A 15,463-nucleotide genomic window follows, 5' to 3' on the forward strand; every position below is an offset into this window, starting at 1 on the left:
TGTGTGTGTGTGTGTGTGTGTGTGTGTGTGTGTGTGTGTGTGTGTGTGTGTGTGTGTGTGTGTGTGTGTGCGTGTGTGTTAGTGTGTGTGTGTGTGTGTGGACACCTGATGATTCTCCTGTGTGGGAGTATAAACTGGCGGTGACAGGTGGCCAAGAGTCCCAACAGACCTTATTAATAACGCTCATTTATCTTGGGAGATTTAATTGACTTGATGTCACAGCAATGGGTTGCCATTGTCAGTGATTACATCACATTGAATCCACCTGTATCCATCAGCCAGACTTAGTATTTTAGACGCTCAGTCACTCTCAAGTATTTTACTTTAAGCATTTAGCCACAACCCTTCCGGGCAAAACATCTTGTTGAATGCATGACCCTTCAACATTTGAACCCCATTTGTTTGCAGAACGATAAACACCAGACAACCACTTAGCTGTTGAAACAACTCGGGTCTGAGGGGATTGTCTTGGATGATTACAGCGTTGCTCTGGATTTCTCCTTTCGCTGTCAGCGTTTGCAGTACTTTGGAATGACCTACATGTTCTGACAGCCCAATTGAGCTACAGGCCAAAAAGCCCCCCCCCCCCCCCCCCCCACACACACACACACACACACTCACACACACACACACACACACACACACACACACACACACACACACACACACACACACACACACACACACACACACACACACACACACAGGCGCAGCGTTACACATCCCATAATGTGTGCGGGAACACAAGTTGACACGTGTGTTTCATAGCAACCGGCTGATGGCTCGACACACTGTGAATGCATCACGGTAGGTAAATGAGGATGGAGTTAGCATTAAGCGTGAGAGCCATGCAAAAGGGGATCCGAGAAAGTTGTTGTTTTACTCCCCCAGCCAATGAGCTACGGCGGGGGGCAGTGTTACACTCGGTTTGCTTCCTGCATTCCTCAGACCTCGTCCCATCATAGCTCAGAGCCCACACAAAGTCATGTGCCCCTGCACAGTGTATGTGTTTCTACGTGTGTGCGTGCATGTCAGAGACAACCAAGGAATGTGTGCCAGAGAAGAGAAGAATAGAGGAAGATTACAATAAATAACTGCACGCGGCCATCGGCCATACCCATGAAGACTATTGTCTAATCCTTTTTCAAAAAGGAATAATCCATTTGCCGCAAAACAAAAGGAACATATTCTACTCAGTTCTTATCCAAATGCAGCCATCCCGTCTCAGCTGATTAGTGAATTAAATATTTAATTTACTCCCAGACTGGGACTAAATTAAATATTTAGACCTAACCCCTAATCCAAACCGCCCAATGCACTCCAATTCCTCTGTTCCTCAGCGCGGTGAAACGACACCCCTCCGCTCCGGCCCGATGAGCTCATCACTACAGGCCCCACGACATCTTGTGGAGGGCTAGGTGGGGCCCTGGGGAGGAGGGGGCCCTGGGATACAGACAACTTGATAGAGGGGGGGGGGTTAGGGGATACAAGCAGGCCGGATACAGGATGGATACAGGATCATGGGGGCGGGGGCAGGGGAAATTGAAATAGGGGCGATTGAGAATAAAGGCCAATTGCGGAGGGTGGAGGAGGAAGAGTGTATGTGCCATGGTGTGTGTACGCGTGTTTGAGTGTGTGTGTGTGTGTGTGTGTGTGTGTGTGTGTGTGTGTGTGTGCATGTGTGTGTGTGTGTGTGTGTATGTGTGTGTGTGCATGTGTGTGTGTGTGTGTGTGTTTGTGTGTGTGTGTGTGTGTGTGTGTCTGTGTGTGTGTGTGTGTGTGTGTCGAAGAGGGGTTGGGGGGGGGGGATAGGGTGATTATGGGGGGCTGGTGATGAGGTTGCGGGGGTGTTGCAGGGAATGCATTGCAGCGCGCAAGTGCTTTGAGAACTGCAGGGAGGGTGGGTGCTGAATGGACCACTTCTCTCTGCTCCTGTGCACCAATCCGGCCGCGTTGGCACCACAGAGGTGCTATTGTCAGAGCAACCAACCACGACGGAGGTCCGCCACCCTCCATCCCCTCACCAAAGACAAAACACCACCGCATTGCCAAAAGGTTCTTCAAAAATTTAAATATATTGCGGCAAACCACAGCTTTTAAGTTCTTACGTCAGTAAATATAGCCTTTTTTTACTCTGCCCTACCAAAGGTTGAGGTCAATGTTTGGGGATTTAATTCAACCTTTAGATAATATATACATATAATCTAATTTATTATCTATATAAGTCCCAGCAACCAAAAAGATTATTAATGCTTTCTTATCTTTGGTTGGCCTGTTTTCTATCTCTAAATGCAGAGATATACTGCCCGGTAGCTTTGATCAACTCATTCTTCTTATCGTGGGAACACACGGGAGCTGGATTGAGGTTGGTACGTAAGTCTCAACAAACAAACTGCCAACTCTGCTTTTTCCTTTAGAGAATCAGTAATCCTGGAAAAATGTTGAGTAACTAAATGCTACAATGACCACTGCATAATATGACTCATGAATGTGCCGGAAACTCCTTGAAATCGTGGGTTAAGCGGTAAACATTTGTGTTAGTTCTTCTTCGAAAATGGAACTAAAAAAGAGGAATAGAGACCAACTACGACAAACATTTCCTCATTTCTGTCACTATGACACTTTAGCAACGTTGCCTAGTTTGGCGTCCTTGTCCTTCCTTGTGTCTTACCCATTTATGGAGCTATTTTCACTTCAAAATAATCATACTATTAGTTGTGGCGGATTCAAGTCCAACATATCAATATTGTCATGTTGTGTTGTGATGAATTCACTTCTGTTGGGCCCCTGAAGGCCATGCTCATTGTCTCAGTCTCTACATAATGGGAGGATCCAGCTTGTGGCCCTCCTCAAAGGCCCACGTGTCCCCGAAGCCCCAGTGAGTGACACTTGTCAGGGTTCATTCTTTTGAAACCCTGGCCTCAGAATTATCCCCTTCTCGATCTCATAAACCTCAAGGCAAAACTTGCCCCATATCCCTGTTCTTTTTATTTCTCTCTCTCCCTCTCTCTCTACCCCCTCCTCTCTCTCTCTCTCTCTCTCTCTCTCTCTCTCTCTCTCTCTCGCTCTCTCTCTCTCTCTCTCTCTCTCCCTCTCTCTCTCTCTCTCTCTCTCTCAAACCAGACAGCCCATGCCCTACGTCAGATGTGTCTCTATATTCACTGCTTTATATTTCTATTATTTTTTATGTCTCTCCTTCCTGTTTGATGTGACCACTCTTGGTTTTAATTAAACTATAACTCTCTGGTCTGCAACTCTGCATGGATCAGTGCTCCTTCCCCTGTCAAATAGCAATCTATTTATTAATCCTGCTCCGTTCACAGCGATGTTAACATTCAGGGCCTTTCTCTCTGGACACAAAAGGAAGTACAGAGTTAAAGGTTAGCACCTTCTATCCGCACCAGCCTCGACAAATGGGTCCAATCTTCATTTACTCTAAGGGCATATTGTGTAATAATCAAGTCACCCGACTTTCACGGTCTATGGGCATTATGCAGTTAGCTGGTAGCATAATGTTAAGACTGGTTTAGTGGAGGCCTTGGCAAGTATATGTTTAAGTAAATGGTAGACACATGCAATCATTTGAACATCGACTTCCATCATAATGGAGTTTTTATATGATTTCTTATTGTTAAAGCCTTAATTTATAGAAGATTGAATCAATAGTCATTTGATTAATGGTTGATGAGCCAAAGTAAGATATGACTGGATATATTCCCTATATCAATACTTTGTCACATTTTGTCTTATTTCATATTTTAAAAACTCCTATCTGGGAAAAATAAAGAAGTATCTTATCTTATTTTTATATATTTACACTTTATTAATTGTGACAGGAAAAGGCAGCTATACTGGAAATTGTTGTTCTTCTGAACAAAAGCTATTCAAAGGAGGCATCGGCAATTCAAATTGACCCTGCACTTCACTTAGTGAAGCGCATGCAAAGCACTGCAAAATAATGTAGTTGGTTTGGATTGCTTTGAGGTCTGGACTATTATACAAACAGGTATCCGACTCAATCTAAAATGTAAAATATGCCCATTTATTTCAACCATAGTAAAACCTTGAAGCATTAAAGGATTTTCATTTGTTATGTCTACAGCTCATTTTGAAGTCGTTACCAAAGGTTTCATTGGAAGCTAATGGGTAACTACTTGAGACAGATAAGACCATAAAAGTGCAAAGTAACAGCAGCTGAAACAAAGGAGGAAGGAGAAACTTTGACGCTGACGTCTCTGCATTAATCATTGTGGGACAGATTATTCTGTCTTCATATTTCTGCCAAACCCTAGTTATCAATATTGTGGTGAAGGGACTTCTAGCCTCTGACAATTGTATATATGTTCCTATTTTATAAATGATAAACTGAGAGAGATTCATAGATGTGTGAAGGAGGGAACAATGGATGGACAAAATACAATGCTTAACCTTGCTATGTCATCGAGTGACGGATATGGTTCAATCAAATAAGTTGATTGTCATTCAAAAAGTCAAAACAGATTTTGTTTATTTGCATTCAGTGTGAACTAATCCGATGCATTTCCTGGCGCCAATCAACTGTGATGTCTTTACCATATAAGGTGTCATCCTTGAAGAGTGTGTGTGTATTTGTGTGTGTGTGTGTGAGTGTGTGTGTGTGTGTGTGTGTGTGTGTGTGTGTGTGCGTGTGTCTGTGTGTGTGTGTGTGTGTGTGTGTGTGTGTGTGTGTGTGTGTGTGTGTGTGTGTGCATGATGGTGGTGTGTGTGTGTGAGTGTGTGTGTGTGTGTGTGTGTGTGTGTGTGTGTGTGTGTGTGTGTGTGTGTGTATTTCTGTGTGCTTGTGTCCATCTATCTATCCACCTATCTATCCACGTATCTATCTGTTAATCTATCTAAACAGATGGATTAAAGTATAACCATTATGTTTAAGGTTGCCTATAAGTGACCTGTAATCGGGTGAATTGACTGAAGGTTGCTATTATATTATACCCCAACACTATTATTCTAATTTTATCAGATTATTTATTACATATCTCTGGTGTTTTCTGCTAACCCCCAGCAGCAACATGGGGGGCGTCAGTATAATTACGTTTGTGGATGCACTGAAGTACCAGCTGACTCGCAGATCTGACGTCACCCACGAATTGAACTGCATGTGAGCTGTTGCAGCGACGCAAACGACTTCATTACAATAGCAACACACCCAGCTCAACTAACTCGCATAGTGATCTCATGCCCTTAAAAGGCGTTATTCATCGCTAGTGTTTCTGAAAAGAAGCCGATTCTTGGTTTTTCGCTCTCGAGCGCACTCTTCTGGTGAATGCCCCGTTCTTTGTAGAGGGCGCGACCCACGAGAAGCACAATATTAACTCAATATTAAATAAATTCCGACTTTATTCTAATAGTATTCTAATAGCTATGTTCTTTATACATTATATAGCATACATACACATTTTAAGCATTCTCCAGTTAGAATAGAAACACATTTTTCCAATGTTCTTACATTTGACCTCACAATATAACTACTGAATTGATTGGGGAAAACAAGAGCAAAGGGAAGGTTTTAGTATCAAGTGACGATTTAAAGCGGAGAATAATGTACAATGTATAATGTAAGTATTAATGTAGCATCAACATTTGTGATGGAATTGCCAGCAATTTTACTATTGGTTGTGGTCACCTTTTATCCCGCCTTGAATGACGCAAACCAATAAGAAATGTCACAGCTGAGCATTTGAATCATATGATTGGTCTACTTTTATTTCATTATTCACTCCAGGAAGTTTACGTTTAGCTGTCAATAGCAGGGTGAATTTGTTCGTTTGCAAGATAGCTATATTGCAAACACATGTTTGCAACTTATTTAAAGCTGATCATAAATATCAGATATGATATAACGTGTCTAAGATGGCAATCATACATATCTTTTTAAACAGAAACAATACAAAGTTGACAGAGAGTTGGCTATCCTAGTTAAGTCTCCAAATGACCACAGACAGGTTTTAGGTTCAACGCCCGGCTGCTGTGTATAACTAAATAACTAACTATGGGCAACACGGAAAGTGTTGTCGTACAGAAACGGCTGGCCCGTTTCCGTCCTGAAGAACGGCCCTTGATCGAGGGGGTGTTTGAACGGCTTCAAGGTGATGGAGGCTCAGGAAAGGTTTTAACACTGGAGAGCTTCAAGGTATGCATAAGACAAAACATTGTGGTTGAATCCAAACGTTAGATAATTTAGCCTCGATCCTGAGTGTTCTTCCACTTGATATGTTTTGGACTGCTTGGCACGACGGCATAGTCTAGCTACCCCATTTCTAAACCCCATATTTGTTCCCAACAGTCCTCCATGGATACTCTAGCCTCAGACTCCATGATAAAGAGGGTATATCGGGCTGCATGTTGTGTTGAGTCTGGAGCTGGAACAGCAACAGTGACAGGCTCGGGGAAGGCCATCACTGCAGCCACGTCTGGCGTGAGCCGTGAACAACTCGTCGTCTTCCTAGCTGACCTTCTGCGTGGTACCGCAGAAGAACGCGCACCCCTTGTACTGGCCATGTCGCAGGAGGGGGCAGGGAACTCAGAGGTGGTCACACGCGAACAGGTGTCGCAGGTAAACAAATTTAATATCTTCTTTATCTTTGGATTGGTAAGTGATGCAGGTATAATGTATTTACTTTAGCTGGCACAATCTTCTGACCCTTATGTCAAACAATATATGTGGTAAATAGCCATTATATAGGCTCTACATTATTTCACGCAAATCCTGTTTTATTCTTTTCTATATCTGTTTGTCTTTGTCGTCCTCCCCACTCTCCCTCACTTGCCCCCTTTTCTCTTCTCTGCAGTTCCTCCAGGACGTCCTTTCTTCTGTGGTGAAGATCCTGGTCAGTCGGGAGCGCCTGCGGGGCTGGAAGCTGGACAGGATGGGGGATGTGTCTATGGGGGTCAAGCTGCTGGCTGAGCAGATGTGCTCAGAGCTGAAGGCCTCAGGTAGGACATGCCCTAATGTTAATCTCACTGTTCATCTGCCTTCTTTTCTAATTCTCCTCACAGACGACCGGTCCTCGACCATGCCCCCCACTGTCAAGAAGTAACTTTTAGAATTGTGTATTTTACTTTCCAGAGTGGAAAAACCTCCCATGCATACTGACAATGTAAATGTGGACCTAGCCAAAAGTGCAAATTTATTTCCAATGTATTTCCCATTGGCTGGTGGCGGTTCATTTTGGTGTTCATTTTGGACTCTCTTGCCCACACCGTCACTCTCTCGATGGCCCCAGAGCGGGGTACCTGTGACGTGTGCAGCCTGGAGGACTGGGTGTTCCGCGTGTCCCAGGTAGCGGCCTACCTGGAGCTGCTGGTGAGCGAGGGCCTGGCCGTGGTGCTCCCCAACCGGCCACCACTCACCCTGCTGCCCGCCTGCTTGGAGGCCCCCTGGTCCAAGCTCAAGTGTCTGCTGGACCTGCCCACCCTCATGTTCCTGGCTCCGCAGGTCTGGCACAGTAATGTCCCCCTGAAATCAAGCTCCCAGAAACACTGCGACTAACTGAGCTACAATCACAAAAACTCCTTTTAAATATAATAGCGCTCCTTTTAAATATAATATTTCTAATATTTCTGAAAGTAGGATGTTTATGTATCTGTAATTTATAACCATGCAAAACGTATATCTAAATCATAACAAGTTCAACAGATGTGATCAGAATGCGTGATCTTTTGGCAAAGCAGCTACCGCATCATTAGGACAACGTAGTCCTTAATAAGCCTCTTAGGATAACCTGTGACACTAAGGGCTTCACATGAAGCCCTTTGAGATTTCAATCATTACCACAATGAGCACAGTTAAAAACTTTCTGGCAAAGCAAGAATAATGGGTAATCAATGTGGAGAAAGAATAGTGCCCATTGTAGGCGCTTTTGGCAGTGGACAGGTGTAAACTGTGCACTCTGACCGGTCCGCAGCTCCATACGCAGCAAGCTGTGACGTGTGTTCTGACACCTTTAGCCAGCTTTTACATTTTTTACCATTTGTGCTAAAGTAGATCTTCATTGGATTCGGTCCAGATGGGCTACATGTGTATGCGTATTTTATGTATCCATTTTCCCTGTGAAAAAAACGAATATAATTGAAAAATGTATAATATATGTGTGGTGTGTGTGTGTGTGTGTGTGTGTGTGAAGAATGAATGAATGAATGAATAGTAGACGCTGATATTTCTTTCATTGTGGTCTTGTGTGATAGTTGCCAGATAGCTACAGCGCCCCCTGGAGGCTCCTGTTCACCACACAGCTGCACGGAGAGAGCTTCTCCAGGATGGTGGCGGGCCTGTCCAAACGGGGCCCCACCCTGCTGCTCATCAGGGACACCCGGGGCCACGTGTTCGGGGCGTTCGCCTCCCATGCCTGGGAGGTGAAACCACAGTTCCAGGGTCAGCCCCATGGATCATGGCGCATAGCGTTGGAAAAAATTGTGCATAGCCAAGTGCACAGAAGTTGGTTTTGTGGTTTGTTTAAGAGCCAAATGACTATTTGGATACAATTCAATTGCGCTCTATCTGCTCCTTTCACAATGAACAAGAGAATGAAGGCACCACGACAATAGATAAGAGCAGTGACGAGTAGATATGGACTGCCGGGTGTGCAGCGCTACATATCAGTGGCGAGCTGATGTTGCCAGTTTCAGATCTTGTTTATTACAAATTAATGTCGTAGAAAGAACCACAAAACAAGCGATTTGTTCATGCTTTCATTCAATTCCATTCCACGTGAACCCTGTCACAGGAAATGAATGTGTCAAAAAAACAAAATATCCTGTCTGTCTGTCTGTCTGCAGGTGACTCTAGATGCTTCCTCTTCTCGGTGTACCCGAGGCTGCGTGTGTACACCGCTACAGGATACAATCAGCACTTCATGTACCTCAACCAGAACCAGCAGACCATGCCCAATGGACTGGTGAGAACACAGCGTCTTCCTCTCCAACTGAGAACCATCGCAGAAGAGACTCTCCTCTCTGGTTTGATTATTGTTTTTCCTGGCAGCTCTTCTCATGCATAAGTGTAGGCTCTAAATATTGAACCAGCAGTCCATTCTTTAAAGTTCTGCCAAACGTAAGAATGGTTGGATTATAAGTGGCCTTAAAGAGGGCTGGAACATTCAGACTGCACACACAATATGGATTGCTTGGATCATGGCATTTCTTTCAGGTAACAGCCACTACTCATGCTGGATGTATTGCTAAGTGGGACAAACAGTGCTTTGTAATGGTAGTAAGAGCACAATGTATAGTCTCATAACGTATAATGATGAGACGCTTTTAACAGTATTGACCATGGATTTATGCATTGAATATAGTTCTGTTTATTACTTCATTAAATAATTATAGTGCTATTGATCTGCCCTCTTGTTACAGTGAAGAGCTTCAGCACCATCATCATAAACATAAACCCCAGTTGATTATTCTAACGGTTTATGGATTTTGTGACCCATCCGTCCAGTCCTACTTCACATTCTGATTTGTATGCCTCTGATTGGCTGATGCTAAGTGTGTCCCTCCTCTCTGTGCCAGGGAATGGGCGGGCAGCATGGCTACTTTGGCTTGTGGCTGGACAGCGACTTTGGCCGTGGTCACAGCCGTGCGCGTCCCAAGTGCACCACCTACGGCAGCCCCCAGCTGTCGGCGGACGAGGAATTCACCCTGGACTACGCGGAGGTGTGGGCTGTGGGCAAACCACCCGCACCGGAGGAGGTCAGAAGTGCAATTGTTTAATCCTTATGTTCGAGAGACTTTGTCGTTGTCTTTGCTGTGTTGGATAATGCTTGATGGCTGCAAGGAGGGGTCAAAAGGGCCAAAAGGAGATCAGGATTAAAACATGACACTGGATGTATTTAGATATAAATAAAAATATAATTTGACTCCATCTGTGCTCTCGCCACAATGTACCTTTCTGGTGTCAGCTGATCCGTCTTCGTACTCCCAGCTGTAAACCGTATCATTGTCCCCAGTAAAATACCTACATTAGTTATTACTTGATTACTATACATTCATTCTATTTGGTAAAACTCTGTCTAAATGTGCAATCTGTGTTGTATTCTCCCAGGGCGAGGAGGGGCGGGGCAAGAGAAGCGTCCTGGACATGGACCCGGAGGTCCAGGCCATGATGGAGATGGCAGGGAAGACGCTCCACAGCCAGGGCCTCAGAGAACCAGAAGAGGACGAGGACTAGCCCCCACAAGGAGAACCTCCAGAGAACCAGCCGGACCTGGACTGAGACCATCAGAGAACCAGCCGGACCTGGACTGAGACCATCAGAGAACCAGCCGGACCTGGACTGAGACCATCAGAGAACCAGCCGGACCTGGACTGAGATCATCAGAGAACCAGCCGGACCTGGATCATCCCAAAGGACAAACCTCTCGCATTCCTCCAGGGGCCATTTGAAAAGAGGAAACCGGCAGCGTTCAGTTGTTAAAGGGCCCCTCTTTTCCAAATGCATCCACTGGTGATGACCCGAGTGGGATAGCTTGGAACAATCTGCCTCACACCTGGTGGTAATTCTGTGTGTACACTGGCGTCACACAGAATTAAAAGCATCTGCTCTTGTTGAAATATTCAACCGTTTTAAATTGGTATTGCTGCAAAGAAACTTTTTCTTTATTTTGTTTTAAACTTTGGTTGTGTTGTTGGAAGGGTTTATAGAAGCTACAGCCGCTGAGCTACAGAAGCACCAGCGGCATTAAGGTCCACCATACCACCTCTAAGACACACACACGCACACGCACGCACGCGCACGCGCACGCGCACAATAGAAATGTAGAGTGTAAAGAAGGATCCAGGCAGGGAATTTATTCCAGGTGTATGGAAGATTTAAATTGCACTTTTGAATCCAAATGTAGCCGTATTTAGACTTGTAAATGTATTTTATGAGACTACCAATAAGTGTTTACATTCATAGATACAAAGATTAAACCCAATACTATCAGAACAACACTAGACCATAACGTTCTCATGTTTCTTTCTGGATTCATAAAAGGCTCCTCCCTTTGTTCGCCCCTCCGAGTTATGAAAACATGGCTGCAATAGATATCCACCATTGCAGATTATTTGTGGCATAATAGATGTCTCTTCACAAAGCCAGAGTGTCATTGTTTAGATTCTACAGAGGGATTGTGCGAGTTCAACCTCCGAGCTCTATTGCAGCAAAGCTGGGATGTAAGCGTGTATTTCATTAGTTCTTGCACCAAGCGGGGTTGCTTCACCAACCCTAAATGTGGCACTGAACTTGATCGAAGGCAGAACGTTGAAGGAAGTATTTTTGTCTCAACTGTGGAAGCTTGGGTAGAGAATTTATTTCTAGGGGATATTTTTTTTCCTCCCACTAGCTTTTCCAGCTTCAATTAAAATCTGAACACGTAAAATAACAAAACACAAATACACAATTTTAACTGGTTTTAAAATGGCCCTGTGTTATGCAGTGAAGTTTGATGTTTATTCCAATAAAGTTGCATCCAAATAGGTCAAAATTCAAGTTTGTATTCGTCATTTCTCAACAAGAGGAAATTTTGTATGCTCTCCAGTTTAGATACTTCTGGACTGAATATGCAAATTACATGCAATCTTTTTTTTTTTTATAGGGCATCATGTGCTGAAATGTTTCCCTAGTCTAGAAGATTTACAGAGTCTGTACATCCTCCAAAAAAGGCATCACTGTATATAATTATGCAATACACCAAATGCAATGTATTTTCCTATAATTGTATTTTGTGTAACATGTTTGGTGACTAAGGTGCAGCTCTTATTATGAACTCAAACATCAGCAGCAGGTCTACGTTCACTGATGGAGATAGGCTACAGCTACCAAGTTTTGCATAGACTCCGTGTCGCATTGGAGTCTATGGCTAGAGAAAGTTGCAGTATCCAATGCCAGGCGCTGTTTGGTCCGAGAGAGAACTTTAGTTTGCATAGATACCGTCCATGCTTCCGGATCTCTTCATGCTATGTCCAAAATGCAAGTTCACTTTTACTTCCTTGTACACATTAATAGAGGAACTGGCCTTTTAGTGACTGAACTAGTTTCTTTGCAAAATTCGATTATCAGCGACACACGCATTTATATATATAAATATGGTTTAATGCAAACTATTGAATAGCCCAAGAAAGTGTCTTTATCGGGGTAAGTGTGTTTTAATTTATTTTGCGATTTGACTGCGTGTGACACTGCCCGTGGTTTGTCAATTCAAGCGACAGGAGGAAATCCGCTTTTTTAACTAGCTGGCGATCCGCTTCAGCAGAAAAAAATGTATGTGTCAAATATTTGTTTGTTAGACGATCAAACCTCTGCTATTTATTTGTTCTGTACGCAACAATTATCTATTCGCATGCTGGTCAGTTAAACTAGGCTTCTGAAAAAACGATTAAAACAATAGGTTGTCTCGCAACTTTGTTGCTTGACACCCAATAACCATACTTCTATATGGGGCCGAACCACCATTATTAACAGATGGCTTTAAAAACAAAATGATAATAAAGATAACCTTTCCGTTCTTAATCAGTTTTATATCACTTGTTGGTGGCATGAGTAGAACACAGAATGAGCCAACATTTCGCCAAAGTTCGGTGCCTTTCGAATTGATGGCTTGAGTTTATTGTCAGGGGGTACACTATCAGGCACATCTGTAACAGGTTCAATATCGTTTTCCTATTTTAAACTTTTTTTCTGAATCTGCGATTAGCACCTTGTACCTTGAATGATTGAATTGATATAGTAGCATATAAGGCGGTTTCTAACTCTAGAACCGCTAGTCCCTAAGGTAATCACCTGCATCCTTCATCGTTTTAAGTTTCAGATTACCAATAATGCAATGGGTGTAGTCATCTTTAATAAGTCACTTATTATTTACAACCAGTAAATTCCCTGGCAACAATAAAACACGATATAAACGATGATTACTTTTTATTTGTTTACACTAAATACGTTATATTGTACATTCTAGCGATGATCCGAAGTACATGAGTACATTTTCATAGTTGGTTCCCAGAAACAAGGGTTCACTTCACTCTGGGGTTAACTGCACTTTGATGTTGCCCATGTTGCGTTTAGTTTGAGCTATATAGGAACAGCATATTTGCACAAGCTACAAACCGAGATGCAAATGCCTTTAGCCTCGTTTAGGATCGGAGACCCACGATACCTTTCCCTGTCGTCCACAGAACAGTTAAATTATAATGCCACTGTCTATCTGTTACTCCATGACAGCCTGCCCCGGGTCATTTGCATTTGCCACATTCGCATTTGCCACAATCTCCTCCTAAAACCTATGCAGAAATACACCACCAGGGACTGAAAGAATACAACTCCAATCATCTATGTATGAGCCTCTGCTGCAGTTAGTAAATATATCGAGGGTATAACCGGAGGAGATGGTTGGTCCAGCAGGGTGGACATGGCGCGACCGGCGTTTGGGCAGGGGGAGCTGACGGAGTACAAGAGGAGCCTGATGAAGCGCGACCTGGAGATGGGCATGGTGATGAGCGTGTTCAGGCAGCGCGTGGAGCGCCTCACAGTCCAGGTCGTCACGGAAACACGGCAGGTGGCGTGGACACGCACCGCCGACAAGACGGACGGAGTCTGTGGGTATCTTTCAGAATCTGTTTTGTCTCGAAGGATGGGGGGGGGGGGGGGGGGGGGGGGGGGTTTGGGGGGCCCAAACCAATCAATCTGGTGTGATTGTGTGACTTGAGGACCGCTTCTCTCGGTAAGGGATTATATGGGGTATTTTGTATTATGTCAGGTGTTGCCCTTGTAGGATGTTGCCATGTTGTGTAAAGGGTGAGAAAACCAAAGGGTTTTCTATTGTTTGACCTTTGGCGTGACCTTAAACAATGGGCCAAATAGATGATTGCATAATCCGCTGAAGAGGATGAATGTTGAAACTTTCCACCAGTTGTAAGTGTTATAGATTGCAGTATGTCTGGGCATGAAATGTAACATGTACGCGAAATCAAGCCCCAAGACGTGTGAAATTGGCTGGCAAGAAAAATAGATCATGTTTTCTCGTATCCACTGACATACCTGGACCGCTAGCATCATGCTGTTTTATAAGACGACCAATCCCAAGTGTGGTGGTCTTCCCTGGCTCTAGTGGACCTGTTTGAGATCAGGGAGCTCCGGCCCGGGAGAAACTCCAAAGACTTTGAGCGCTTCAAAGACGGAAAGGACAAACACGATGAAAACACCTGCTTCACAATCTTCTACGGCTCCATGTTTGTCCTCAACACCTTGAGTCTCGGAGGTGAGTGAGTGTGTGTGTGTGTGTGTGTGTGTGTGTGTGTGTGTGTGTGTGTGTGTGTGTGTGTGTGTGTGTGTGTGTGTGTATGTGTATGTGTGTGTGTGTGTGTGTGTGTGTGTGTGTGTGTGTGTGTGTGTGTGTGTGTGTGTGTGCCCTTGAAGATTAGAGATCGATATTTTCTTGTGTCATTGTTCAGCGGACACTGTGGAGGATGCAGAGAAATGGCTGACTGGGCTGGAGCTACTGAGACAGGAGACACTTGTAGCCCCGACACCAGCGATTATTGAGAGGTATACATACATACATGCATGAATACATACATACATACATTTATACAAGCATACGTACATACTATAACAAATCAATACACGCACACACACTGACATACTCACAAGAACACATACACAAGTACTCACAACAACACACAGACATACTCACAACAACACACACACACGTTTGGTCCAAAAAATTGATATTCTTGTAATAATGGATAATTTGTTGATTATTCTGCTTGCAGTTGGTTACGAAAACAGATGTATTCCATTAACCATACCAAGAAGAACAGGTACATTATCATCCTTGTTCTTGTTCTCTCTGAAGTGGCATTATAAATTCAGGGATATTGAAATTAGCATGTATTTGTTTTACATTTCATTTCAATTCCCCACAGTACTCCACTATGTTTGTGCTCTTGTATTCCGTTCGCACTTTGCCTTTTCATATTTGCATCAGAGCCCTCCTGCAACATGAAGCTTTATATGTAGACTGAGACAAGTAAACAGATCTGTCTATCTGCTTCCACTTCCTGCCCCAGTCTCACCTTGAAGGAGCTGAAGGCCCTCCTTCCTCAGATCAACTATAAGGCTTCCAGCACGCGCGTACTCAAGGACAAGTTGTCGGTAAACTCTCTTTTTAAACCTTATTTTTTTGCAACATTTGCAGTTGCACAAGCAGTTTTCTCTTTCAAGGTCAAAACATTCATAAACAAGTCAAGTTGAGTGATATTCTTTCTATGTTAAGTATCCGGTTAATTTGCGGACAAATACTGTGTTGCTCTGTGTATTTTTAGAAAACAATATAGCATGTACATTGACCACATATGACGTTTGGGTAAAACAATGGTGCTTAAACAAAAGGTATATTCAAACAGGCATACAATGCGATGCAATAATAAATTGCCTGTAAAATAATTTACCTAA

General features: G+C 43.6%; 2 protein-coding genes across 6 annotated transcripts in view; both read left to right on the plus strand.

Annotated features, from left to right (window-relative positions):
• The first annotated feature begins 5,736 nt into the window (after window positions 1-5,736).
• Window positions 5,737-11,503, plus strand: meak7 (MTOR associated protein, eak-7 homolog). 3 transcript variants are annotated; one of them, XM_030366192.1, is made up of 8 exons: window positions 5,737-6,166; window positions 6,320-6,589; window positions 6,825-6,969; window positions 7,260-7,471; window positions 8,221-8,482; window positions 8,812-8,930; window positions 9,544-9,723; window positions 10,076-11,503. In XM_030366192.1, exons 1-8 carry the CDS (start codon window positions 6,026-6,028, stop codon window positions 10,199-10,201), a joined length of 1,455 nt encoding a protein of 484 aa, XP_030222052.1. In that variant the 5' UTR covers window positions 5,737-6,025; the 3' UTR covers window positions 10,202-11,503. The 3 variants fall into 3 exon arrangements, with proteins under 3 accessions (XP_030222052.1, XP_030222053.1, XP_030222054.1); XM_030366193.1 differs by having other exon boundaries at window positions 5,738-6,166; window positions 8,221-8,407; XM_030366194.1 differs by having other exon boundaries at window positions 5,738-6,166; window positions 8,221-8,388.
• Window positions 11,504-11,965: 462 nt separating this feature from the next.
• Window positions 11,966-15,463, plus strand: part of plcg2 (phospholipase C, gamma 2) — a 17,495-nt gene continuing 13,997 nt past the window's right edge. Inside the window, exons 1-6 of one of the 3 annotated variants that reach the window (XM_030366183.1) lie at window positions 11,966-11,983; window positions 13,412-13,605; window positions 14,118-14,267; window positions 14,461-14,554; window positions 14,782-14,829; window positions 15,079-15,163. In XM_030366183.1, the coding sequence (XP_030222043.1) occupies window positions 11,973-11,983; window positions 13,412-13,605; window positions 14,118-14,267; window positions 14,461-14,554; window positions 14,782-14,829; window positions 15,079-15,163 (582 nt within the window). In that variant the 5' untranslated portion in view covers window positions 11,966-11,972. The other 2 variants (XM_030366185.1, XM_030366184.1) reach the window with 2 other exon arrangements.

Source organism: Gadus morhua, chromosome 9, assembly GCF_902167405.1.
Source record: "Gadus morhua chromosome 9, gadMor3.0, whole genome shotgun sequence".
Taxonomy (NCBI): domain Eukaryota; kingdom Metazoa; phylum Chordata; class Actinopteri; order Gadiformes; family Gadidae; genus Gadus; species Gadus morhua.